Below are 27,636 nucleotides of genomic sequence, written 5' to 3'. Positions count from 1 at the left end.
AAAAAAAAAAAGAGGGAACCAGGAAAGGCCTGGCTTTGTCTGTTTAAAAAAAATAAATAAAAATTGAAAAAAAGAAAAATTATTTTCTTAGGCAACAGCAAAGTTTACATAAAGTATGGGTTGCATTACTTAGGCTCCTAGTTCTATATTTCAAAAAGAATTATCTTTGGGTCAAAAACTTGGTTGAGCTGGCCCCTGCCTGAGCCACTGGTGTGGCTCACATCAGGCAAAAGAAGCGTATGCCATGAGGATCCTCCCCTGGGACGGGACTCAGGAAGGGCCTGACGCACGTCCTCTGCGGTCAGCAGGGCGCCCTGTTCCGCAAAAGCCCCGACGGTGGCGCAAAGCAGGCGTCTGGGACCCTCAGGCACAAACCACAGGGACCCCAGTTCAAAGCACAGAGGACGGTGACCCCGTCTCAGAATCTGACACTTACTGTACCAGCGGACTCCTTCCAGACCCTTCCAGTTCCGAGCTTGAGCCAGCAAGTCTTCGGGCATCGTTGGAAGATAAGCACTCTGAAAAGCCAAGAAAGCAGAGAAGGCTTCAGGAAGGTGAGAGCCTGGGCTGGCTGCCACTGCCCTGGGGCGACAAGGTGGACTCTGGACTCTCCCTCTTCTCCACCTGCAACTTCTCCACCGGGAAAACGGAATGAGGGCTCTTGCTGTCACTGTGGACTCGGGTGTCAAGTGGGACAGAGCAGAGAGAGGAGCTATGAGACAGGCAGTTTCAACAGGTGCCCAGGGACAGGCCACCAGAGAAACCACGCCCCAGTCTTACCACCATGTCGGCTGGGGAGAAGGCCAGATTCTGCAGGGGCTCCAAGACTTCGCTGCGTCCACACAGGAGGACAATCGCAGTGTGAATAGCCAGTTCTGCCACTGTGCCCTCGAGGCTGCTGTCCCCGGCACCTGTCCTCAGCAGGGGCAGCGTGTTGGTCACAAGGGATGTTGCAAAATGTCTCATGTCTGGAGAAGACAGGACCTTGCTTTCCTCGATGAACTTGTTCAGAGCCTCACATTGCTGATGGGAAAAAATATCTTAATATTAAAAATATATCAAAGAAGAATATGATGTAAAGCCAAACATTTGCTCTTACGTCCCGCATATATGTTGACATGAATACTTATCAAATATGGTTCGAGGGGCAATTATCCAGACAAGAGCATTTCCACCTGCAAGCACAGCACCACACACCTGAGCACTAACTCCAACAGTTTCTCATGTTCTTGACTTTGTTTTTCATTGTAATTCTGAAAGTTCTGGGTGACACAGCAAGTCGTTCCTCCACATAAGAAAGTTGAGGGGCGCCTGGGGGGCTCAGTTGGCTGAGCGTCAGACGCTTGATTTTGGCTCAGGTCATCATGATCTCAGGGTCATGAGATGGAGTCCTGCATCAGGCTCCCCACTCAGTGCAGAGTCTGCTTCAGATTCTCCCTCTCCCTTTGCCCCTCCCCCACCCTCTAAAATAAATAAATCTTAAAAAAAAAAGTAAGTTGAGAAGCCCCATCCTAGATAAAAAAAAAATTATGGGCATAATTTGTTTGTGGCTTTTACTTCTATTCAGAAAAGCCCCTCCAGATCCAGAGGCGATGAGCACCACTCTGAATGCAGACACTCACCTCTGGCTTAGGATGGAGGTTTGTGTCACGGAATCGGTACAAAGTGGCCACCTCTCTGAAGAGCGCTAACAGTAAGTGGGCCGCCTGCTGAGGGCCGGGGTTCCTACAGACCTGAAGCAAAAAGCACAGACCCCAGTGAGGCTTGCAGCATTCCACACGTCTGCCTGAGGGCCAGAGTCCTGCTGGTTCAGCTCTTCAACCAGGGGGAGGCCAGGGAGCCTTTCCTGAGACCTGGATGCCCACTACCCTGCACCTCTGAGACCACGAGGCTCATAAACATTCTGCTGTGAAACGCAATGCACGGTTACCACATCACTTAGGACACAAGTAACAGAAATCACTGTCTATTTTTCTGACCACTTTGCTGTTCCTTGAAACTTCTTCTGAGCAGAAAGAGGCTGTTTATTTACTTCCTCGCTTCCTGGCACAGCACCAGGGTAAACAGGGACTCAAAGAGGAAGCAAGACCAGAACTGCTTAAAGATTAAATGCTAAAAACCCTGCCCCTTTATGAAAATAAACACCCCTGTCAGCATGGCCAGGAATCCAGGGAAGGAATTTCCCCAGTGCTGCTCGCGTGTCTGCCATCAGGGTGACATCGGAGGAAGTGAGGCTCCAGCAGGGTCTCAAAAGAAGTAACACATGTGAGAACTTAGGAGGGAGCTGCTGAAGGCCCTGGCCTGGTAGGTCAGCAGGTCGAGCAAATCTGTCCCCTAACTCCGTTGTTAATGGCCTCCTGTTTCAGCCAGGCACTCAGAGGCTGTGGACACATGATGCCCAACATGGCATGTCGCCCTGGGGTGCCTCTTCCACTGGGTCATTTGACACTAACGAGGCAGATGCAGGCTCCAAGGGGCGCCATTTGGTACGGAGGGAGGCCTGGGGCCTGTCTTACCTTCGGACCAGCCACAGTAGCCAGGGGCTTGCACTCAAGGACAGCTTTGCCCACTGCATCACGAAGAGCCTTATATTCATCACCATGCACTAGGTATGGGTCCATCTGGCTTGGATGATCCTCCTGCAAAGCCCAGGAACGCAGGGGTTAATCACAGGGGAGGGGGCGAGGGCAGGGTTAGCAAAGAACCATCTGGAAAGGTAAAGGTCCCGGGTAACTGTTAGAGGTCCAGGCCTGGGCATGACAGTCCCCTACTGTGTTGGCAGGTGCCTCCCCCTCGTCCAGTGAAGGGGTGAGTGGGGCAGGAGGCAGCGCTGACCCTGTCCCCACCAAGAGCAGAGACCAAAGGCAGGTAACTGCAGTATGTTCACTATACGCTCCCATCAGGAGTAAAAAGGAAAACCAGGATTTTTAGTGCAATTGTTATAACCCCAAGAAAGGGCTACAGAGGGACCCCCAAGCCTAAATTGCTACAATTCTATCATCCTCACTCTCATGCTTCCTATCTCTGCCTGCCGAGGAGAGAAAGGACTTCTGCAAGCTGAATTACTTTTTTTTTTTTTTTTAAGATTTTATTTATTTGTCAGAGAGAGAGAGAGCACAAGCAGGGGGAGCAGCAGGGGCAGAGGGAGAGGGATGCGGGGCTGGATCCAGGACCTGGGATCATGACCTGAGCCGAAGGCAGACGCTTAACTGACCGAGCCACCCAGGCGCCCCAAGCTGAGTTACTTTTAATTTGCCGAAAGGAAAAGCCACAGAATCGTTCTTTGGCTTTCCCCACATCAACCTGGATCAGAAGCGGTGCCTTAAAGAGGCTTTTGTGCAGGCAGGCGACAAAGCAAAAGCACATACACACACCTGTCCCCCATGGCTGGCCGCCTCCACCGCATCACAAGCTGGCTCAGGTTAACCAAAGCGGAGGCACAGGGACCAGAGCAGCCGTGGGGTGCAGGGTGAGGGGGACACAAGTTCAGGTGTCCTCACCTGCTGCACCACAGCCTCCTGGGGAAGCACCCACTGTGCCGGCTGGCCTTGTCTGCAGAGGCGCTGCACAAACTCCATCCCTCGCTGGCTGGCGAGCTTCCTCACCAGGTACACTCGGTACCAGTCGTTCCTCCCTTGCCTGCAGAAGCGCTCCACCTGCTGCAGGTAGCCCTGCTTCTCCCCGACCAGTTCTGCAGAGCCTGAGAGAGGGGGGAGGGATGGTGGTCGAGAAGACCTGCTGCCCGCCTGTCTAGGACACAGAGCCAGGCCAAAGGTAGGTGCCCTGGTGGCCACGAGCTCACAGTGAACAAACCAATCAAAGAGAAAGGGGACATGGTATAGACCGGGGTCGCTCTGAGAACTCTCCAAATGTCTAAATCATGGGGTCTCTAAGCCTGGGGTAAAGAAAGGTGCAGAAGGAGACCTGCCTGAGCCCTCCTGAAGCTCGCTGAGGAAGTCAGAAGCCCTGCTGAGACACAGGCGGATCCTGGCCATCTCCTGCAGGTACTCCACTGATGCCTCGCTGGCTGGCTCCAGGCCACGCCGCCGCAAGTAGGTCTTTAGGAAGACCCCTTCCTCCCTCAGGTATGTCAGCTCCTTGCTGGTAGACAGAGCACTAGTCTTCTCATATAGTGAATCCTAGGGAAGAAAGAACCAGAAAAAAAAGCATGCACATCCCCAGCCTTCCCAAATCTCTACCCTGTGACGGTGGAGAACAAGACAGAAATATCATAAGCTTGAGGGTAACTGTATTGAATCATGGCAAAAGAACATCCCTTTTTGGGTGGGGGCAAGAAGGAGGGGAAGAGAAAACAGAAAAAAACATGTCGTATAATCTAATTTTCTCACACACCTGGTAAAATTTGGGGAAGTAATAAAACAGGGAGAGAGTAAAAACGAAAAGCAGTCCTAGGCTCGCCAGCTGGAGATGAGCAGTTAAGTCGGGGGGCGAGTTTCTGTTCTCTGGCCCGGGCCACGCGCGCCAGGACACACAGCCACGGGGGGCAGAAGCGAGGCTGCGGAAACCGTTTGTGTGTGTGCATGCAGTGCACCTGTTCATTTCACCGATGAAAATTATCTTCTGTGAATCGTCAGAGACATTTTTCCACTGAATCAACTACACGGTGCAGTGAGTTTGGGGGAGTCGTGCAGGGCAGTTACGGCGCGCTCACCTCCAGGCAGCTGCTGAAGAGGATGTACAGCTCAGTTTTATCTTCAGTTACCAGGGCCTTCTCCTCCAACAGGGACAAGTAAGCCTGGATATAATCTTTGACTTCTTGGAAGCTATGGAAAGAGAAATAGGGTACCTGCTGGTCTCATTGTACCAAAAAAAAAAAGAGAGAGAAAGTATCTGTCTACCTACCTACCTAACCATCTCCCTCTATCTCTCCATATAAATATATACATACCCACATAGATATATACGTACAGTTTGTAACATTTTATTGAAAATATTTTATTTTTATTTACTTATTTTTAAAGATTTTATTTATTGATTTCACAGACAGCACAAGCAGGGGGAAGAGCAGGCAGAGGGAGAAGCAGGCTCCCCACCGAGCAGGGAGCCCGATGCGGGGCTCGATCCCAGGACCCTGGGATCATGACCTGAGCTGAAGGCAGACACTCAACTGACTGAGACACCCAGGCGCCCCAACTGAAAATATTTTAGGGCAATATTGGAGGAATATAAAATTCCATATTTTAGACCATCTGTTCTCAGACTTTGTGGTTTCAGAGCTCCTTTAGAGTCTTAAAAATTATTGAGAACCCCAAAAAGCTTTTGTTTATGTGGGTTGAATCTATCAATATTTATGATAGTAGAAATTAAAACTGAAAAAAGGGGAAAATATTTATCAACTCATTTAAAATATAAACCCATTACATGTTAAAAACAAATAACATTTAAAAAAAAAAAACTATTTTCCAAAACAAAAATTAATTAGTAAGAAGAGGGGCTTTGTTTTCCATCCATGCAAATCTCTTTAATGCCTGGTTTAGCAGAACTTAGCTGGACTTTCCCATCTTGCTCCTGCTTCTGGTGACAGTGAAGTAGATGAAGAAAATCTGGTCTCATACATTATGTCGTTGGAAAAGAAAGATATATTTTCATAGTATTTCCAGATGATGGTGAATATTTTTCTTTGACACAATACCAAAACTTGATAAATGATCATTTCTATAGGTTAGTTGCAATGTGCAATCTGAGACCACATCAATGTACTTTTCATACTCAATTACATTAAAATCAAATGACCTATCTTGCACTTGAATGGATTTTTTTTAAAGCAATGCATGTTTCTGTGACATCATGCATTGGTCATGTGGAAAATATTGGTTCCCTGCGCTATGCAGATCTTGCAAATGTTGACATTTTTGTTCCACAAGATATTTTTAAAAGCCTCACCTTCATTAACATCACTGCCTGTACCACCAAAAAGCCTCTAAGTATGAGGAAGCTGATAGGTTTTGTTTTCCAGAATTCCAATATTTGCTTAAGAGCCTCAATTTTATCATTAGCCACAAACACTATCAGTTGCCGCCTTTGCTTGTTTTCGAGAAAATGCCTGCCAAGTGCCCAGCTCTGAATAACTGTGGTGTGCTGGTCATTCTCTCAAGTGCAAAAGCTATTCCATAAAACAAGAGGCCAGCTCAGTGGGTAACTCAAGAATTGCAGGAGAGATTTTCCTCAAGAAAACCGTTTACTTAAGTGTGCAGCCGGCGCCCTCTGTGTGCGCTTCTCATTTTGACAGGATGTTAAAAAGTCCTGTCCTCAAGGGTGGAGGCTGAGTAAAACGAGTGGTTTCTGTGGCTTCATCTAGAACATTCTTACGTGAGGCTGGCATTTATTAACACTACACATGCACAAAGGTGAGAACCACGAGGGCTGTCACTCAGTTTCCTGGTGCTGGGACGCCGGCAGTGTCCTCCTTCACCGCTTCGGTAATGTCACTGTAAGGACCAACGTGTTGAAAAAGGCAAGTACCATCCTGTAATGTTTTAAAATGGTTTTGACCCTAGGGGACCCCCCCAAAGGTCCACAGACAGGCACTTGGGAAAGAAACCACAACACTAGATCCATGCCAGACCATACATGGTTCTCGCTCGGGGTGCTGTTGACACCCCATCTAAGCAGGAAGTACACAGCTGCAGTCCACACTTGGCGGAAGGAGGCACGACCACAAAGTGTGGCCGGCCTCCCTCCTGGTGTGGGGTGCAGGCGGCCTGGGGTGTGCGAGCCCAGGGTTGGGGAGCACGGTTCTCCTTCTCCACAACTCTGTGGCCAGTTAGTGGGCACCACAAACAAAAATGCTCAAACTGCCAGAGTGCAGAAGCAAGTACTTCTCAACCCAGAGAATGACAAGGCAGATTTTAAATCGTGTTTTAGGTCTTGAGATTTTCTTTTTCAAATCAGTACTGGGGGTACCTGGTGGCTCAGTGGGTTAAGCATCTACCTTCAGCTCAGGTCACAATTGCGGGGTCCCAGGATAGGCCCCACGTCGGGCTCCTTGCTTGATGCGGAGTCTGCTTCTCCCTCTCATGCTCGTGCTCTCTTTCTCTCTCACTTACTCCCTCTCTCAAATGAATAAATCTTAAAAATCAAATCAAATCAAATCAGTTCTGGAGGTGCTTGGGTGGCTCAGTCAGTTGAGCATCTAATTCTTGATTTTGGCTCGGGTCATGATCACAGGGTTGTGGGATCGAGCCCTGCATCAGCCTCTGGGCTCAGCGGGGAGTGTGCTTGAGATTCTCTCTCTCCCTCTGCTCCTCCCCCGCTAAAATAAATACACCTTAAAAAAAATTAAACAAAATGAGTTCTGTAGTGTTTAGTCTCTAAATATTGAAGAATGAAGCATTTACCCTTAAGGGTACTGTCTCTACTCCCGTTAACGTGTCTACTCTACACTATATGTCAAGATGTATGTGTGTCACTGACTACGTTTCCATTTCTCTAAGCAAAGAAATTCAAATGAGTACAGATCTCACACATTTATCAAAATGAGTAAAAATGACATGACATCAAAAGCGGGTCTTTTCAGATCTCAGGACAACTTGACAAATATGTCTTAAAAACCACTTTAAGGGCTCCTGGGTGGCTCAGTTGGTTAAGCAACTGCCTTCGGCTCAGGTCATGATCCTGGAGTCCCGGGATCGAGTCCCACATCAGGCTCCCTGCTCAGCGGGGAGTCTGCTTCTCCCTCTGACCCTCTTCCCTCTCGTGCTCTCTATCTCTCATTCTCTCTCTAATAAATAAATAAAATCTTTAAAAAAAATTAAAAACCACTTTAAGGTATATAGTAAGATACTACTTCTATAATAAAATGCATTTTAAAAGCCTTTTATTTGAAAATCCTTCAGGAATCCTGTTTGAACAGACTATTTCACAAATGATGAAACTAAAAAAATAAAAAATAAAAAGCAAAATGAAATGTCCATAGATAAGGTTGCAGAAGATCCACGTTTTAAATGTAAATCTAATCTTTATTCTGAGTCTGCTTTGGGACACTTAAGTTAGAAATTGTTTCTATTGGAACTTATTTTTTGTTTATTTGAGAAAGAGAGAGAGAGAGCAGGAGCAGGAGAAGTGGGAGAGGGAGAAGCAGGCTCCCTCAGCAGGGAGCCCGACGCGGGGCTCGATCCCAGGATCTGGAGATCATGACCTGAGCCGAAGGCAGATGCTCAACTGACTGAGCCACCCAGGCGCCCCTGTTGGAACACTTCTTAGAGCATCTTGATTTTGCGATCACCTCAAAGAATGCTATGTCAAGTCAGAACACAGGCTGAGTGTGCAAGGTGTCCTTGGAAAGAAGCCTCTGAATACAGATTAGCTTCCTAAGAATTTTCTATAATAGCATAATTTGACAAGAGCACTGAGCATTGGCACCATAGGGGCTTCTCTGTCCATTCATAGGATCAGAGAAACCGAAACGTTGAAATGAGACGCAGGTGGCATGCAGGACCACGAAGGTGAGGGGACATTCTCAGTCAGCAGCCCCCGGATCAAGGACTAGGCAGCTGTGTGAGGAGGCTCAGAACTGCCGGCTCCCGCCCACAGGTTCCCCCACACATCACAGCACCTCGCTCCTCTCCCTGAAACCTGCTTCCTCCTTGCTAACAAGGTGCTCGGGGTGACGCCGAACTCACGTGCCCAGAGGTGAAGAGGTCAGGCACACAACCAGTACAGATAAAGAAACCAGGAGGTCCCTCCTGGAGACGCCCCCCCACCAATCCTGAACTTCCTACCAGCTCAGACAAGGGTGCTTGGCAGCAAAGCAGCAGCCAGGAGGAGGGAAGTAGGCAGCAAGGCTTTCTAGAAGCAAACCCCAAGTCAGCTGTGCTCACCTGTACTTCAACAGCAGTTTCAGGACCACTGAGCGGATGACAGGGGTCTTATCCACAACATCATCGAATGGAGAGAGAGATTTGGTGTGTTCACGGTGTCCTTAAGCCAGAGGGAGAGAGGTGGCTCATGTTCCCATCAGCCACGAAGAAGTGGGACAAGGAACTGGATTTTTAGGTCCACAGGAAGAAAGCAACTTACTTTGGGAAGCGTCTCTTAAAAGCTCCTTTTGCACAAAGAGTAAATTTAGCAGAACATCGATCACCTCCTTCTGTGGTGGAGAATTATCTTTGAAGCACACGGTGGAGACCAGGTCCAGGAAGAAACTGTTGCACAGCTGCCGGACGCAGGCGTGTTTCTTGATGGCCTCCCTTGGGAGTGGTTGGAATGCACAGTCAACAGGCCTGCAGAGTGTGCTCCAGAATCCCTGCACACACAGTGCTTCGGGATTTGGACGGCATTCTGTGATTTTCAGTAAAAAGATGCAACCATCTTCTTGCACTGAGTTGGGTATGTACCGCCTGATGCTACGCAGACTCATCCCTTTCTAGGAGCCCTTTGGTCCTTGGGACCAGCCAGCAATACCCTTTCATCCTAAAGTCTGCAAAGATCCCGTGCCCTGGGCTGGCTCTGCACACTTTCAGGAGGTATCAGAAGGGAGGGGAGCCATTGCCGGAGCAGAGCTGAAGGTCACTGAGCCCACAGAGCTTCCGTTCGTTTCTACTACTGCTCTGAAGAGCGGGGCCCGACAGGAACTAGGTTTGCCCTCAGGTCACTGGAGCCAAACTGGCTGTGTCCTAAGCTCCTTGGGTATCCTGTGATGGTTTTATCTAATTTATGACCTTCTGCTTTATTTCCTCTAATCATGTTGTCTCCCAAATCTACGCTTGGATGTGTCTTGCAGAGGAATAATTTTGAGACACTAGGGGTTTATGAAGGTGACAGTCTCTCTTAGAATGGTTCTCCAAAGTCAGGTTCTCTAAGGTTAATACAGTTTATATTTCTGAATACTGTACTTGCCAAAAAAAAGGAAGAAAAAGAGAAGAAAGGGTGATCTACCTGTGTTCCTGGGACACGGTTAGAGAGTAGTCTTCTGGCAAGTCTGTTAAACAAAAGGGGCATCTCATCTGCCCTAAGGTGAGCCAGACCTTGATGCAGCTCAAGCAGAACACATGGTCACAGGGCAGGCAGACCGGGTCCTGGGCATCTCCCAGGCATACAGGGCATGGCTGAATCTCAACCCTAGAATCCAAGCAGGGGCACCGGCTCTGAAGCAGAGAAGCTGGCTGCGAGCAGCTACAGACCCCACACGTGCAGCGCTCCCCACCACAGGGATCTCCAACCGAAGATCTCACCTGGCAAGGGTCTTGCTGGCCTGGTCCTTGCACTTACGTAGAGTGCTCATCACTGCGACAAAAGGCCTGTATGTCTTGATGTCAGAGTCGTCCTGCAGACACTGATGGAGAGAGGGGCAGTGATGAGGAGGCTGATGAGCCATGAGAAAGGGCAAAGGTCAGCCAGGCAAGACCACTCGCCCCCGGGCAACACAGGGCACGCATCGGGCACCCCCCTAGCTGCTGGGCCCTGGGACCACCGGGTCAGCCTGCAGGGCAAGGCCTTTCTGCTTCTAGCAGTTTCTTTAGCTTTGAATGCCCTTTATCATTATGCTGCATTTGGAGTAGGATGAGATTCGCCACTTCTGATTTTTCCCTCTTCCTCTCTTTTTCTCCGGTTCACACTTCTCCTCCCATTATGAGATCTTTCAAACTTTATTTTTTATTTCTTTTTTTTAAATTTAAGTACTTGAGAGAGAGACAGAGAGAAAGCCTGAGAGCACGGGCAGAGGGGAGGGGCAGAGGGAGAGGGAGAAACAGACTCCCAGCTGAGCAGGGAGCCCGATGAGGGACTCGATCCCAGGACCCTGGGATCCTGACCTGAGCTGAAGGCAGTTGCTTTACTGACTGAGCCACTCAGGTGCCCCAAGATATTTCAAATGATAACATAACGACCACCTGTGTATCCATCACCTAGCTTTAAGAAATCTTATCATTTTTGGAATATTTGTTGTAGATTATTTTTTAAAGAAACAAAACATCACAGATACAGCTGCAACTCCACATGTCCCTTCTGATCACATGGCCCTCCTTCCCCTCCCACAGAGGACCGCCTTCCTAAATTCCCACGTTCACTACATTTGCACGCGTGCGTGAAGATCATGTTACTGTTTTGAATGGGTTTAGCCTCTGCATCAGTGATGTCACGCTGTACATAAGTTTTCGCTGCTATACGTAGGTCCAGATCACTCCTGTTAGCTGCTGTAGGGCACCCACTGGCGGATATACCAGTTACTTGTTTTCTGGTTAATGGGCATTTAGAATGTTCCCTTTGTTCTGCAATCACAGTTCTGCACCCAACATCCTTCCATGTGTCCGCCTGAGTATACCAATGGGAAGTTTCTCTAAGGCATGTGTTTAGAAGGGGAAGCACTGGATTTTAGGAGATGCACATCTTCAATGACGTAAGATAATGAGTGTGATGGGTGTGTTTCTGGAATTTTGGGCTTAGGCATGATGTTTGCAATAGATACCATTATCGGCATAAAGAGAATCCCCTTCTCTTTCCAGTTTGCCAAGAGTATCTTTTTTCCAAATTACGAATTTTATTAAATGCTTTTTCTGTACCTTCTGAAATGAGCATTTAAGGTTTTATCTTTTGTTACATTAGCTGATAACATTTATGATTTTATGATTTCTGAGCTATCTCTGAATTCTGAGGATTAGTCTCGCTTTGAAATGACATGGGTTTTTTTAAAAGATTTTTTACTTATTTATCTGAGAGAGGGTGAGAGAGAGAGAGAGAGAGAGAGCATGAGCCAGGGAAAGGACAGAGGGAGAAGTGGACTCCTTGCTGAGCAGGGAGCCCGATGCGGGGCTCGATCCTGGGACTCTGGGACCACAACCCGAGCTGAAGGCAGATGCCCAACCGACTGAGCCACCCAGACACCCCCAAATGATATGTGTTTTTAATACCTTGCTAAATTTGATTTGTTATCAACAGCCTAATTCACAAGGAAGGAAAGGATTTGAACAGATATCTCTCCAAAAAAGACATACAAATGGGCCACAAGCACTTAGGAAGGTGCTTGACACCATTAGTCATCAGGGAAATGCAAATCAAAGCCACAATAAGATGCCACCTCACACCCATTAGGACAGCCATTATAAGCCAAACCAAACCAAACCAACCGAAAAATAAATGTTGGCAAGGATGTGGAGACAACGGAAACTTGGTGCACTGCGGGTAGGAGTGCCGTGCTATAGCCCCTGTGGAAAACAGTTCAGTGGTTCCTCAGTTAAACACAGAATCTCCACATGACCCAGCAACTCCATTTGCAGGTAGATCTCCAAAAGCATCGAAAGCTGGGACTCAGATACTTGCACACATGTTATTCCCCGTCGCCAAAAGGTGGCAACAACCTGAATGTCCACTGGTGGATGGATGGATGAACTAAATGTGGTCCATTCACACAGTGGAATATTATTCAGCCTTAAGAAGGAAGGACGTCCTGACGCCTACCACATGGATGGACCTGGAAGATACTGTGAAGCCAGCCACTCACAAAAGGATAAATGCTGGAGGATTTCACTTGTGTGAGGTCCCTAGTCATCAAATCACAGAGACAGACAGTAGGGTGGTGGGCACCAGGGCCGGGAGGAGGGATGGGGAGGCAATGTTTCATGGGGACAGTTTCAGTTTTGCAAGATGAATGAGTTCTGGAGACAGACAGTGGTGATGATAGTACATCATCATCATATGTGAATGTGTTTGATGTCACTAATCTGTGCACCTAAAGATGGTGAAAACGATACATTTTATGTGATGTATACTTTACCTCAATGAAAAAACGGCAGTAGTCTAGTGGTTAGACGCTGGCTGGTAAGGATAGGGACATATCAGACTAGAAAGCCGATGGCCTTATGATCTACACACATCTGGTAAAACTGTCCCCTGTGACCCCGTGGGAGGCAGATCACAGGGCAAGAGAATCTATCTATCCATCTATCTACCCATCCATCCACCCATCCACCCATCCACCCATCCACCCATCCTTTCTAACAGAACTAAAGAGAACATCCATCTTTTTGCAGCTTTTGCCAAAGTCCTGTGGGAGGCTCTGCTGACTGCTAGCTCAGGCTCACTCTAAGTGGCAGCTCTCAAAAGGTGGCCCCAGTAGAAGATGAGTTGAGACCCCAGGCCTCGCCCGGTTGAGCCTTCCTTCCCAGCCAGACGACAGGAGCCTTCCCTGCAGGCAATGTTCCCCCTCTGGCCTCCTGTTGCGAGTGGCCTCAAGGCTGGCCTTGGAGGGGCAAGGAGAGCATGAGGCCATAAACACGAGAGCCTTCAGGTGTGAAAATGCATGAGAAGACCTCTGGCTCTGGTCATTCACACCCAGATCTGACTGGGAAGAAACACACCAGAAACCCAGTACGTTCCTGGGGTGACTTTACTGGCCTACAGACCTCTCCACGCACCTAGCCTGCAAAGGCCTGCGTGTGTGTGCGTACCGGCGTGCAGGGACCTGATAACTGCTCTTTTGGCTTGCTGGCCACCTGGCCATTAGGAGCCACTGGACTGGCTGGACGGATGGAGCAGCCCCCAGGCTCCTGGCCAGTGATGGGGTGGGGCTCGGAGAGAGGCTACAGGTGGTCCCTGTGCAGGAAGAAGTACATGGGTCCTTGTGCTGATCCTGGGTGCCAGAGCACCAGCTTTCTCTAGAGTTTTCTTCACTTTCCTCTCATCAAAAGAAACTCCGGGTTCTACTTGGGCGTATAACCACGCCACCCGAGGTGTCCCTACCTCCTCTGTGGCTAGGTGAGGCCATGACTGCATTTAGGGCAGTGAGCTATGACCTGCAGTGGTGTGGACATACTCTGGCTTGTGCTCTCAAAATGGCCCATGCTCCGTGCCCCGCGGCACATGACGGCAAGAAGGGCCTTCTCAGACCACGAAGTGGAGGTTGTGTAGTGAGGACAACACAGGGACAACTCAGAGGAGATGGGGCACCTGACGGGGGGGGGGAGCCATCCGCTGCCTCAGACTGCTTAGGCTCACACGGTCATGTGAGAGAAGTAGCCTAACATTTTGTTTCTGCCACTGATATTCTGGTCACCGAGGAGGAGACTGGCTCCTGGTGTCCATGTCAGCCTCCTCAGAGTGTGCCCCCTGCACGTCAGAGCCTGGACAGCTAAAGCTGTTAGATGCATTTGTGCGAGGCTCCAGGGGTAACTGAGGCAGAAGCCATCTTTGGCTGAGTGGTCATTGTTGCTGAGTGCATGGGCACAGAGATGGTGGCTTTTCCTGCAGGGGCACTGTCCTGTGCGTCGCTAACTTTATGAAGGGTGTCAAGTGGCAGAGGCCTCGGGGCTTCCCGTTTCCTTGGTCCACCACAGCCCCTGCTTAGAAGCCGATAGCCCACTGGCACTCTCGTGCAAACCTGGCCTCCCCAGGGACCACGTTGCTGGGCTGGGCAGCTCTGAGCCCACCAGAGGCCTGGGTTCCGGTGGGTGGAGCCCACCCCTCAGCCGTCCCCCGGGTTCCAGAGCATCTTCCCTGCCTCAGCCTGAGTTGCTTCCATTCCTGCTGGGGAACCCTGACTGGCTCTCATGAGAGGTAGACAAACACCTGCACATGGCAGATGTCATGCCGTGATAAAATCACGCTCCTCTGCACTTCCAGGTGCGACTCTCAGCTGGAAGGGGATGTACCGCCCCACAGATAAATGTCCGATGATGCCTCAGGGTCCTGCACCCTGGAAGGAGGTCTGCATGTGCTGCAAGCTGAGCCAGCCCGGCCCAAGCACTCACCTTGTTCAGCAGGAAGACATACTCAGTCACCAGCGCCTGCAGCTCAGGAATCTGGCTCTCGACCCCCAGGAGCACGTGTTCCACAAAAAGGGCCACGGGGAAAATGCGGTTCCAATGGGTTCTGTGAGAGAGGGCTGTCACTCCCTGAGCTCAGACAATAGCGTCTGAGACGCCAGGCGGAGGGGACTGGGCAGGATCCAAGAAAGGGGTGGGGTGAAGGCAGAGGGAAGATTGTGTGCTCCCGACTCCCAGCCACCTCCCAGCCACCTCCCCGTGTCCCTCACGGCCTCCCTAAGACTTGCAGAGCAGAGGGGACCACGGTGCCACATCCTACACGCAGCCTGTGCCGCGTGAGTACTGCCTCGCTCTGGAAGGTCAGCACAGGACGCCTAGCCTAACTGCTTGCCACCTCTCCTCCGCCCTGCTGGTGCCCACTGTCCTGCCTGGGGCCCCTTCCCACTGCTCCCTTCTGCCAGCATTTCTCCCATGGGACCCCGAGCATCTGCTCCCTTCTGTCCTGCCTGCACCCCAAGCACTCCCTGAATGTGGTTTCCCTCTCTGTGTCTCCAGCAACAGCATGCTGCCTGGCACTGAAGAAGGTTCAGCAGATGTGATGGGATGTGAGTGAGGAGAGGACCCTTTTCCAGGGCAAGAGAACCCCACCTGCCCGGGACCCGGCCGGTCGCAGGTGAGCACATGGTGAAGGGACGGGTGGGGACCGGGCTGCTGGTCTCACCTGACTTCCCTGATGACATCTCTGGCCACCCTCCCGCAGCTTGGCAGGTACCCGTCAGAGCCCAGGAGCTCCAGCGGCATGGACAGATTCTTCACCATCTGCAGCCACACCTCGGGGCTGGGCTGCAGGATGTCCCTCGTCAGCACCTCCGTACAGGCCACTGCTGCCAGTGCATCCAGAGTCTGGGGGACAGAGAACAAGCACCTGATGAAGCAGCACCCTCACCCCTTGTCACTGCTCTAAGTGCTAAGTCCAGAGGTCCAGGCAGTGACCCCAGTGTGTTCTCGCGCTCCAGGCTGGAGCCTCAACTCTTCTCATCCTGGGCCGTAGAAGGCATGAGTCAGATGTGTTCCTCACATCTCTGCCTTACCCAGGCACAACTGCCCTGGGAAGCAGTCTCCTGTGCAGAACACAGCTCCCAGGCTTTCCCATCCCGGGCGGCCCTGGAAGCAAGGCCCCCCACCCGCCCTGCTCCAGGAAGGCCAAGCCCTGACTCTGAGCACAAACTGTCTCCATGAGAGGCCATACTAGCTCATGTCCATCCAATCTGGTGTTCCATGGGCCTTCTGTTATGTTGTAAAATAGCACTTGTAGAATCTGGGGGTAGACAGTCAAGATTCTGGACAAGTTCTGCAGCCGGCCCCTGAAGTGCTGATAAGCGAGGTGCACCCACGGTAAGGAGACATCTTCCTCTGGCCTCCCTGCCTGCACTTGGTTGATGCAGGACCCCAGTGCCACCTGCAAAACCTGGGATGAGAAACAAGCTTTTACTGTACATTTGTAAAATGCAAAGAAAAGATACGTTTTCACAGTGGAAAATTTGAACTGCTCAGAAACGACAGAAGAGAACATTAAAAACCACGCACACTGTTACCATCCCTGGGTACTTTGAGGTGTCACCCCTTCTAGGCATTTTATATCCATGTCCTGCCTCCGTTTTGTCCTCGAATTACAACCATGGTGTATTCCTCATTTTCCCCCACTTAATATCACATTATGAACATTTCCATCATTAATTACACTTGAAGAACACCACTGTTAATGTGTGCGCCAATTACAATAAAAATTCACCAATCAAATGGCTGTAACTTAATTTGCCTGACCTTTTATGATGGACAATTAAATTGTTTCTATTTTTTCGTTTTAAGAAACAAAGCTGGAAAGAACATTCCCATGGGTAAAATGTGTGCCCACATCTGATAATGCTCTCGGGACAAAAACTCCGGCTCAGATTTTGTTAGGTTCCCAATCCATGCCTCCAGGCTTTTCCAGGAGCACTGGCTGATTCCCAGGAATGGAGGAGTCTCTGGCCTTGTCACAAACCAGTCCTGCTACGTGGGCAGGTAAAAGCAGTATCTAAAAACCACTCACGTTCTGTTGACTTACCAGTGAGGCTGGCTAGTTTTTCTAATGTTTCTAGATCTCTGTATAATTATTCGATTAATTCTTAGTTTATACAACTTTCACTTATTTTTTAAAATTAGGAGACTCTCTGGGGTGCCTGGGTGGCTCAGTGGGTTAAGCATCCGACTGCATCTGATTGTGGCTCAGGTTGTGCTATCAGGGTCATGAGATCAAAATCTGTGTTGGGCTCCACGCTCAGGGGTGAGTCTTCTCAGGATTCTCTCCGCTTCCCTTAGCCCCTCTGGCTCTCCCTCCAGGGACCCCGGGATCATGACCTGAGCCAAAGGCAAATGCTTAACCGACTGAGCCACCCAGGTGCCCCAAGGAGACCTTCTTATTGATTCCTAAAGATGTTTTATTTCACTTTATTTTTTTAAGTAGGCTACAGGCCCTGTGTGGAGCCCAACGTGGGGCTTGAACCCAGGACCCTGAGATCAAGACCTAAGCCGCGGTCAAGAGTCAGAGGCTTAACCTACTGAGCCACCCAGACCCCCAATTTTATTTTATATTTTTAAGAAATCCGTACACCCAACATGGGGCTCGAACTCAAAACCCTGAGATCAAGCGTCACACACTCCACCAACGGAGCCAGTTGGACGCCCCTAAATTCCTAAGAATATTTTATTAACCCTTAATCATACTGGTTGTAAACATGTTCTCCTCAAATTTGTCACTTTCTTTTTTTATGTACTTAAGTTTGAAATCCTTCGGTCATTGGAAGTATCATAATGTCCACTAAAATTTCAGTTACTGTTATTGTCTGTAATGGTCAGTTAAATATTCACCTAATTTTCTTCAAGAGAAACTCCACATTTAAAAAGAAGGTGTTACAGGGAAATTGGAGGTCTTCCTCGTGTTAACGAAAAGCCCATGGTTTGGGGGCCCCAGGTGCGGGCTGAGGGTCAAGCACACTCAGCAGTGGAAGAATGGCTTGCACCCGTCCATGTGACACCAGCATCACCCCGCCCCAGACCCAGCGGGTCTTACCTTCAGTTCTTCCCACGTGGACACTCTCATCGTCAAGAGGAGAAAGTCCTTAATGTAGCACATAAACAGTTCTTGCTGCCATTCTACACTGAGCTGAGCAAGAAACCTGCCCAGGGGGGTCTGCCGAAAGATTTCCACTAACTTCTTCGACACTCCTGCAGAGGAGAGCAGTGGAGGGTGTGGAGGGAGAACGTGAGGTGTGACTCTTGGCCTGCATTCAGAACACCTCGCATCTCCTGGGGAAGGGCAGCTCTGCAAGCAGTAACCGCGGATAAGGCTCCGCTGAATGGCGGCTCTTGGCAAAGGGGAGCGAGCTGCGGGATTTAAGGGTCCTTTCTAGACATCTGAGATGTTTTTCCAGTGGAGTAACAGAAACCAAGGCAGAACAGATGTTAGATTTGTCATGAACAGCCTAGCTGGCCCCAGAGGGATAAAACGACCTGAGACAGACCAGGCTCTATGGCTAGCAACACAATGTGCTTCAGGAACCCCAGGATCCAAGCGGGTCAGGAATGAGTGGGCTGCTCTTCAGGGGCTGGGGTCACATGCTGTTCAAACCAGAAAGATCTGCCTCTAGTGGAAGAGTGCAGGCCCCTAAGTCACATGCTATCACAGGAAAGCAGGGTCAGTTAGGGTACAGTCTTGAAAAAAAGAAATACTCTTTCCTCGGGACAGAGACTGCTTCAATTTGTTCAGAGAAAGTGGCACAATGTATACCCAGAGAAGTAAGACGGTCAAGTATTTTAACCTTTCGGGTTTTTTTTTTTAAAGATTTTTACTTGTGTATTTGAGAGAGAATGAGAGAGAGAGAGAACGAGCAGTAGAGAGGGGTGGGGGGGAGGGGAAGAGGGAGACAGAGAGAGAAAGAAGCAGCCTCCCCACGGAGCAGGGGGCCTGATGCAGGGCTCCATCCCAGGACCCTGGGATCATGACCTGAGCTGAAGGCAGACGCTTAAGAGACTGAGCCACCCAGGTGCCCCTTGACCTGTTTTTTTTCAAAGGTAATACCATAAGTAAACTTTGAAAAGACTGTCTCACATATGAAAGATGACTTTTGCAAAAGCATGCACTACGCCCGGATTTCCTGGGACGCCTATGGCCAAGCTGTCTGGCCTGTGACAGCAGAACAAGGAGCCTCGTGGTTCAGGACACTGACCGCTCAGTTGGGAGGAAGCTATTCCACTCTGGTCGCCGACACTGTTGGGAAAGGCTCACTTAGGGACATCTCCTGAGTGCCAGTACCCTAGCTGTGTCCAGAAGCCCCCTAATGGCAATGACCCACTTACGGCGGCGAGTCAGCACATGGCCCGTTTCACCACATCCCTGGGCTCACCTTCAGCTCCAGTGATGTACTGAGCCTGGACCCACAGTTCCTCCAGATAGTCTTTGATTCTCCAGCTAAATGGGACGTCACTGGACACGTCCTCGGGAGGGCTCATGTAGTTCTGCACCGTGATGTAGGGCATCTCACTTTTAGGTCTGCAGTCAGGCAAAGGAGGACAAAGGACAGGGTCAGTGAGACGTTGCTCGAGGCAGGAGACCCACACCGATGCCAGTTCCTCTCCATGCTCAACAACACAGGTGCCTAAAAGGCTTTAGAGGCAGCCTGCTGGCCCATTTCACAGCTCAGGGCTTCTGTTACAAAGGAATCCAGGATGTCCACAGATCATCTCTGGCTCACAGACAAACAGAAACGAACCAAGGCTGGGAAGAGTCAAGCAGGCTGCCCAAGGTCTGGGCCAGAACCGGGTCTTGCGGTGTCTGGACCTACCCTCACCCTCCACCCACACATATGGTACATGGCTTGTCTGAAGCAACCCTCTCCCTCACGGTCAACGGTGTCTTGTCTTCTGAGTAAGTGTTTCCACTGGAGATCCAGAATCCCAGTTACCTGTATACTCTTTATTCACCCATACTCCAGAATTGAAGCCCCTGAAATCCAAGAGGAAGCTTTTCGGAGGCCCACGGAGAGTGAGTTGTGCAAGAGCAGGCCCAGGGTGGGCCGTGTGGGTCGTGCCGCAGAGTGAGGAACAGGCAGAGCCGCACAGATCAAAGAGCTCTCTGAAGCGCAGCCTCGCCAGTGTAGACAAAGCTGAAGCTGGCAATTCTACCCGTGACAGGCGCTCCGGAAGCAGGGAAATGAGGAAGGGGAATGAGACCAGGATTTCTCAGAACTTCCCAGAACTCCCATTTGTTACTGTAATGCCATCACCCTCAGGCTGCAAAAGGACGCAGCTTTTCAAATATATGCGATTCAGGGGCGCCTGACTGGCTCCGTTGGTGGAACGTGCGACACCTGATCTTGGGGTTGTGAGTTCGAGCCCCATGCTGCATGTAGAGAGTACTTAAAAATAAAATCTTAAAAAAATAAAAAATAAAAAATAAAATAAATGTGATTCCGAAATTGAAACCTAGGCTTCATCAATTACTTGGAAGAGCACACGAAGACTTCCGCTGCATGACAATTTTTTTCCCTTCCCACATAAAGAAACTCTCCTATTTACCTCGTATCGTTTGTCACAAGAGGAATGTTCAGAAGCTTCATGTCCCGGAAAATAAACATCCAAAGATCTCTTGTCCAGGATGGAGAGTCTGGCCTGATCAGTAGCTCGAGGTTGCTGTCTCTGTCCAGGACAGATACCATGCTCGCCAGGAGAGGGGTCACCACACCCTGGACCCGCTTCCAGAGGGTCTGCCTGCAGTGCAGGGAAGAGGAGAACTCGTTCGCAGCTCGACAAGCACACGCTGCCATGGAAGTCCTGCCTCCTTTTGACATTTGGTTCCTTCTGGGCTGGAACAACAGGTCTGGTCTACCGATTCCACACTACGGCTATGGCAGTAAATGCTAACTGCCATTGTTTTTAAGTACTCGAAGAAAAATTCACAGATAGAAACTTCTAGGATTGGAGGCAGGACTGGAACGGACCTTAATTCTACATGGAAAAAATGGTCATCGGTTCCCTGAAAAGGCCAAGTAGGATTTGTTGAATTCTGTTATACAGCTAATTTCCCAGAGCAAGTCATCCAGGCTCTATGAAGAAAAGAGGGACCATGTGGCATTTGGGAAAAAAAATAAATGTTACTCTAAGGAAAAAAAAAAAAAACAGTTGTGGAGAGAATATAATAAAGCACAAGGCAAAATAAATGTGTTCCAGGTCAAGCAAAACAGGAAAGTACCTGTTTCTCTATAAGGTAGCTCTTGTTGATGGTTGTGTATGCTGGATCTGAGTGTTTATATATCCAGAGGGACATTTCACTGCTCCTATGAACGATGCTGTCCTTCACTGTTATCACGACGTTTATACATAATCATAAACTCTGTAACACGCTGTGAGACATCTACTACCAGCTAGTCAAGGAGACCAATTCAGGCTCCATTTTGAAAAGAAGAAAGAAAGATGATTTCCTGCTTAAAGTATGTGGTGTGCAGGGACCTGGCGAGAATTCACAAGTGTCTACTGAGGAAACAAAGCATGCTAACGATCAAGAGAGCACTCGACTGAAGGAAAGAGTGCCCACGTCGGGAAGGTGTAGAAGGCTGGCACCCAGGAAGGCGGACCCGGACAGGCATGCAGACCTCGGATGTCAGGAACAACCAGGACTGCCATGCCGGGGAGTTTAATCCCGAGAGGACGAATGGCTTGGGTCCCAAGTGCGTGGATGGTAAACAGAGACAGATGTCGAGATCGTGGGAGCTGGGCTAGCAGGCTCCAGAGCCCACCTGACAGCTGACACAGGGGAGCTACAGGTGTGGTCCCAATCAGCCCACGAAGGCGTGTGCAGAGAGCACCGGCGGCTGCTAAGGGTGGGCCAGCCCTGAAGCCACAGCCAACGGCAGAGCAGACAGAAGTGGGGCCACATGCCGCTCGGAACACCCGGTAAGTATGGGAAGTCCGGTGGCTGGAGAGGCACCAAAAATGCAGATTTTAAGGAGTACTGATGTGAAATTAAGTATTTAGTAATATCTGTGAGGAGTGACCGAGGGAAACGATCTAGATTCAGATCTGATCTAAAATTCCCCACTCAGAAAGTGAAAGTAGGAAAGACATTAAGGGTATGACCAGAGAAGAAAACTGACGCAGAAATGCCCTCACAGCAGAAACCAGCACCGGCAAGCTCACACCTTCCCCTCAGCTCTGGGCTCCCACGTTTCTCTCCTGCCCATCACACAAAGGCAGTGTCCCTGAAGCCACACGGATCACAGCTGGGAAGACCGGATGGGAGGGGCTTCGGATGAGCTGAACATTCTCTCAGAAGTGGGGAAACCAGGGGCAGAGGGACTGTCACAAGCCCACGAGGACTCTGCGGACGAGGGGAGGACGAATCTTCCTTGGGGATCCCACAGCACCCCGCCTCCCTCCATGACACGGACTGTCTCACTTAGTCCTGAAAAAACGGTCAGGGTTTTACAGAAAAAGGACCACGGCCGATGGATGAACACTCCCGGGTCTGATGTCGGTAGTTATCGCGTAACTTCAACCAAGCCGCAGGCCTGGGGCGGTCATTTTCCCTCCCTCCCTGCCTATCACCTCCTCAACAACCTACAACAGCAGCTATCTCCGTGGGATGAACACGCGGGCCGATGTTTACATCCTTCAAGAACAGGTGTTCCGTTTTTGTTGTTGTTAGGACAGAACGTAAACACGCAGAGAAGCAGAGAAGTGTCTAGCAAACCCCAGGTACCCGCCACCCAGACCACCCTGCACCTTTCCGAGAAAACATGTGACCACTCTGAACCACTCAGAGCTTTAGGAAGAAGCGGGTGGCCGAGCCATGCACGGCCGGGGCCCTCCTGCCCCCCACCCCCACATCTCACCCCCCACTGGCGCCCTTCGTGCCAGGACCTGAATGTGCCTGCCTCCTGCAGAGCATCCTGGTTCGAGGCTTCCCTCGACACCCACGCCTTCACGTTGAAGAAGCCGTTCTCCTGCTGCTCGAGGAGGGCACAGAGGCGCGCCTTGCACAACCGCAGGAAAGCAGCTGCAAAAGAGCAGAGGAACCGAGTCCTGGGCGCGTCCCATGGGCACTCGTGAGGGGGCGCCCGCCTGTGTGTGACCCCGGGACCCCGCACCTTTCTCCGCGTCATCCTCATTCAGGAGGCCGAGAAGAATCTCCACTCTCCGCATGCTGCGAGGGCGGCCCTCCTGGTCCCTGAGCATGCCCACGGCACCCTGTATGCAGCTCTGCAGCAGGCTGGTGGTGTCCACGATCTGCATGTGTATGGCGGGGACGGTAAGGCCTCCTGGCCCCGCAGCCTTCCCCGTCCCTTTGAGGGCCACTGCTGGGGGACTCCACCATGGGAAACCCTGCCCTGGTCTTGGGCCTCTACTCCAGGGGTGAGCAGGAGGAGGCCACCTGCGGGGTAGCCTAGCCTTCCGGGAGGCCCAAGAACGAGAAAGAGCCAGAACTCACCTTACTCCTGCCTCGCTCAGCGCATCGGCTGCGCAACTCAGAGCCTTCTGTTCCCAAGCCCGCCTTGGCCGCCTCCCCTGACCCTGCAGGCTGGGTTTCCTCTGCCTCCTCCCGGCCGTCGCCGGCCCCGTGTCCTGTCTCCGCTGCAACAGAAGCACAGACAAGCTGCTGGGGACAGGAGCGGCACGTGGGCTCTCCCCACAGGCCTCCCGGCCCCTTGCCCCCACTGCAAGCCCCACGGGAGAGGCCACGGATCACGTAGGCTGGCCTCTGACCGGCCCCGTCTGTGCGGGCCACCAGAGGCGACCCTTCCTCCCGTCCAGGGTGCACAGCTGACACACAGCCCTGGCAACCAGGGTGTGACACATGGCAGAGACCCCCACTTCACAGCCTGCCACGTCCACAAAGACCCGCTTTCCCATGTGGGACTCCTGGCCAGTGCCTGGCCGTGGGAAGGAGCAGGCAGTGCCCGTGGACTCATGCCCCACTGGGGCAGGTGCAAGGACTCAATGGGGACAAGGGCACAGCCTGGCCCTCACGGGACAGCAGTGCGCCTCCCTGCACTCTGCACCCCTGGCTGCCACGCCTACCCTCCTACCTACATTCCCAAAGGCGTCCTCCTGACTTACACTCAGGGTTCTCTTCTGGCTTAAAGAGCTGGCTGATGGCCACATCCTGCAACTTAGTCACGTCTGAAACCATGACCGTGGACTTCCGGAGATCGTCAATGTGCACAGACTGCCACAGCCCTGTGGGAAGCAGAAGCCACCTGGAGTCTCCCCATGCCTTTCCTGGTGTCCTCTTGTCAGCCACAAGCAGGGACACGCCACATGTCCCGATGTTTCAATACACTGCTGCTCAATGATGTGTACCCTGACGCCCAAAGCCTGGAATCCATGCAGAAACCACCTGGCTCTGTGTCTGTGCCGATGACTAAAACATGAACATCGGTTGTAAGAATGAAGAGAACTGCCTTTTTGTAAAGTGTATCTGAAGGCTTTTGAGTCTTTTTACATTTTGCATTATACTTGCTGTGTCACAGTTAGTAAAGAGTGTGGGAAACTGGCAAGACACGCCTCCCATTCTCTAAACTGTTATCTGCCAATTTCTAGAATACCAATTTTCTTAACATACTAGTTGGTTTAATTCTTAGAAGAAAAGGAGAGAGAGGTTGAAGATAGCATTTCCCTCCCTCCAGAAACAGGAAGAAAGTATTGGTGCTTCTGTAACAGTACCAGCCGGTAGGATCTTCTCTGGGTTGTCCGTGTTACAAAGGGCAAGGACCCAGAGAGGCTAATCAAGCGTTTATCTACTGGTCTATAAAGGGGATGCCGTACGCTGGAGCAGCAGGTCCAGACATGAGTGTTTCCCGCGGTAACCACTGGTAAGAAAGCTCACTGAATCTGAAACGAGTATTGCTGAGATTAACATCAATGTTCCAATTCCAGACGTGTACACCATGGGACCAAATCAGAAGGAGCTCAGACGTGATTTAAATAAGCATCTTCACTAACATTTTCATCCTACCTCCATGGAATCCCACGTAGGACGCTCCACTTCCCATCCGGGACAGTTTTGTGATAAAATAGACCAAGATGCAGTCCTTACTGCCTTGCATCTTATTGATTTCATTTATGGCAGAATACCTATTTTAAAACAAACAAGCAAAGACAAAACAAAACAAAAAAAAAAAGCAAATAAACAAAACCAAAGTCGTGAAGTGGCTGAAGGGTATCCTATGAGTAGTTGTGTTCAATCTCATGTCTTTTTAGCTTTAGATAACTTTCTTCTTTTTTTTTTTAAAGATTTTATTTATTTATTTGACAGAGAGAGTCTGAGCACAAGCAGGGGGAGTGGAGGAGGGAAAAGCAGGCTCCCCGCTGAGCAGGGAGCCCAATGCGGGGCTCGATCCCAGGACCCTGGGGATCATGACCTGAGCCTAAGGCGGCCGCTCAACCAACTGAGCCACCCAGGCGCCCCAGGTGATTAGTTTTTTAAAAAAATATTTTTATTTATTTATTTGACAGAGACACAGCGAGAGAGGGAACCCAAACAGGGGGAGTGGGAGAGGGAGAAGCAGGCCCTCCAGCCGAGCAGAGACCCCGATGCGGGGCTCGATCTCAGGACCCTGAGATCATGACCTGAGCCAAAGGCAGACACTTCACCGACTGAGCCCCCCAGGTGCCGCGAGATAAATTTCATACCCTCATGCTCACTGTCTCCTCTCATGAGAGAAGGAGGGCAAGCTCTGTCCCAACAGGTACGTTTTCTTCCCCACTCCTGTGTCCCTCTGCTTTGAAGTGCCATCTCCTTATTGACCAGGAGCCCTGTCCTACAACCCTCGATGGGTAAGGCTCGCTGAACTTTCCGTCCTGAGAAGCAGGATTCTGTGAACCCACAACCATGCTACGAAATATGGCTTCCAATGCCTTCAACGGCCCAGAAATCACCTTTCCCCTAACTTAATAAGAGAACACAGTTAATTCTAAAAGTATCAAACTTCTGCTACACTAATACTATAAAAATGTCCAATAAATACAAATGAGAGCTTTTACATACTGATTGCTCTTCAACTTGCAATATATTCAAATTATATAATTTGACATTAATAATTACCAAGACATGTCTGCAGATGATATGTTCCTAGGATATTCTTTCATATCCTACTAATAATCTATTACTTACACCTCGTGGCATTTTACCATTTTTGCCTTGTTTTAGCCTTTTCTCTAGCCCCTTGTCTGTGGGGAATGAAAAGCAAGAGTCCTTTTATTTTTATTTCTTTGTTTATTCTAATACCATACGGTTTTCAGGGAAGAAATTCTTTAGGAACTCCTGAATAAAATTTGAGCTTTCTGGGTAGTTTCTGAGAAAAATAACAAAAACATACTTAGCTGAAGCGATGAGCTGAGCACTACGGACTCCATCCTCAAAATCCGTTTGAATAATAAGGATTTTACATCTGGCTACGTTAGTTAAGCAGTTTCTGAAAGAAAAAGGAAATTGTCTGCCCTAAACAATGGGTGATAAAATTCCCCAGAGGGATGGGAAATTTGAAGGAATTTATTGGTGTGGAATCACTCCGGTGGGGTTCTCCTCTATGTGAGCAGACAAGCCAGTGAAGAGAGCACATGAACTCCAGTAAATGCTTCCCTAAGAGAAGGATGCCCATGCAGAAGGCAGGAGAGATGGGGCACAAGGAGAATGGGGCACCGTCCTTCTCCGTCACGTGTCCTTGGTGTTCACTAACCAGGGCTGGTGCCAGCACCAGTGGTCCAGGCAGTCACGCACGTGAAGCACAGAGCGGTCAGAGCTGGGGGTGCGGGGGGGGGGGGCGGGAGGGAAGGGAGGAAGCCTCACTGGACTTTTCTGAGGAATGAGCTCTCGGTGTCAAACTGCTGCAGGGACAGGACCGTGGGCCTCAGAGCTCCATCCGTTACTTCTGATTCCAAACTTTCACAGTCACGGCTGGTCAGCAGTCTGGAGAAAGTGGTGATCTGCAAAGTCAGGAAATGCTAATTATTTGCTAGAATTCAAGGAAGGTTGCAGGTCTGCTGGGATTAGAAACATGAGAATGTTGAGCAAATATCTTCTATGGGCCCAGCATGCACTGTGCATTTGGTACACAGAAAAGAATCCAAACCCAGAGGAGTTTTAAAAAAATGAAGCATGGGGCGCCTGGCTGGCTCAGTCGGTAAGCGGCTGCCTTCGGCTCAGGTCACGGTCCCAGGGTCCTGGGATCGAGCCCCGCATCGGGCTCCCTGCTCGGCGGGAAGCCTGCTTCTCCCTCTCCCTCTGCCGCTCCCCCTGCTTGTGTTCCCTCTCTCGCTGTGTCTCTCTCTGTGGAATGAGTAAATAAAATCTTTAAAAAAAAATAAAATAAAAAATAAAAAAATGAGGCAGTGTTGAGGCAAACAGAACCCATGAAATCAAAAGGTATGGGAAAGAAGACTCCTCCTGTCTCCAGGTCCCTTCAAATCTCCTTGGACTGCAGTGTCTCTTCCTGCCTGGCCCCTCCTAGAAATTCTGATGACCCCTTAGGGCTCAACACAAATGCCATTCCTTCCTCCTGGTCTTCTGCATACTTCCAGATGGAGTTCAAATGGACAGTGCTCCTTCTGCCCCACAGTTATGACCAATTCTCCTGTAACACCGGATCACACCCCGCCCCCACACAGAGCAAATCAAAACACTCCTGTGGACGTGCAGATACCATAGTTCCTGAACCCCTAACTCCAGGCTGGCCTTGCCACTGAGCTTCTGATTCCTATATCCAACTGCATGACAGACATGTCTGCCTGGATGCCACAGGGGCACCAAAGTCTGTCCCAAATGGAATTTACCACCAATATTTGTGGCTCATTCCTGGACTATAATTAACCAAACCTCCAGTCA

At 50.2% G+C, this 27,636-nt stretch overlaps 1 protein-coding gene across 4 annotated transcripts in view; it reads right to left on the bottom strand.

Annotated features, from left to right (window-relative positions):
* The window catches only part of RNF213 (ring finger protein 213), a 102,101-nt gene that overhangs the window by 16,253 nt on the left and 58,212 nt on the right, over positions 1–27,636 (bottom strand). For all 4 annotated transcript variants that reach the window (XM_027624601.2, XM_027624603.2, XM_027624602.2 and 1 more), the window contains 24 exons: positions 26,602–26,738; positions 26,132–26,227; positions 24,769–24,887; positions 23,871–23,990; positions 23,242–23,384; positions 22,901–23,039; positions 22,674–22,809; positions 20,334–20,525; positions 19,163–19,308; positions 17,830–17,984; positions 15,967–16,185; positions 15,439–15,620; positions 14,703–14,823; positions 10,194–10,294; positions 9,898–10,080; positions 9,040–9,209; positions 8,841–8,940; positions 4,673–4,784; positions 3,929–4,139; positions 3,501–3,700; positions 2,517–2,639; positions 1,623–1,733; positions 781–1,023; positions 437–518 (listed from right to left, as the gene is read on the bottom strand). In XM_027624601.2, the coding sequence (XP_027480402.2) occupies positions 437–518; positions 781–1,023; positions 1,623–1,733; positions 2,517–2,639; positions 3,501–3,700; positions 3,929–4,139; positions 4,673–4,784; positions 8,841–8,940; positions 9,040–9,209; positions 9,898–10,080; positions 10,194–10,294; positions 14,703–14,823; positions 15,439–15,620; positions 15,967–16,185; positions 17,830–17,984; positions 19,163–19,308; positions 20,334–20,525; positions 22,674–22,809; positions 22,901–23,039; positions 23,242–23,384; positions 23,871–23,990; positions 24,769–24,887; positions 26,132–26,227; positions 26,602–26,738 (3,541 nt within the window). The remainder of the gene's footprint in view (positions 1–436; positions 519–780; positions 1,024–1,622; positions 1,734–2,516; positions 2,640–3,500; positions 3,701–3,928; positions 4,140–4,672; positions 4,785–8,840; positions 8,941–9,039; positions 9,210–9,897; positions 10,081–10,193; positions 10,295–14,702; positions 14,824–15,438; positions 15,621–15,966; positions 16,186–17,829; positions 17,985–19,162; positions 19,309–20,333; positions 20,526–22,673; positions 22,810–22,900; positions 23,040–23,241; positions 23,385–23,870; positions 23,991–24,768; positions 24,888–26,131; positions 26,228–26,601; positions 26,739–27,636) is intronic.

Source organism: Zalophus californianus, chromosome 16 (assembly GCF_009762305.2).
Source record: "Zalophus californianus isolate mZalCal1 chromosome 16, mZalCal1.pri.v2, whole genome shotgun sequence".
Taxonomy (NCBI): domain Eukaryota; kingdom Metazoa; phylum Chordata; class Mammalia; order Carnivora; family Otariidae; genus Zalophus; species Zalophus californianus.
The sequence above is the reverse complement of the archived record's forward strand: the minus strand, read 5'-3'. Positions and strand labels throughout refer to the sequence as shown.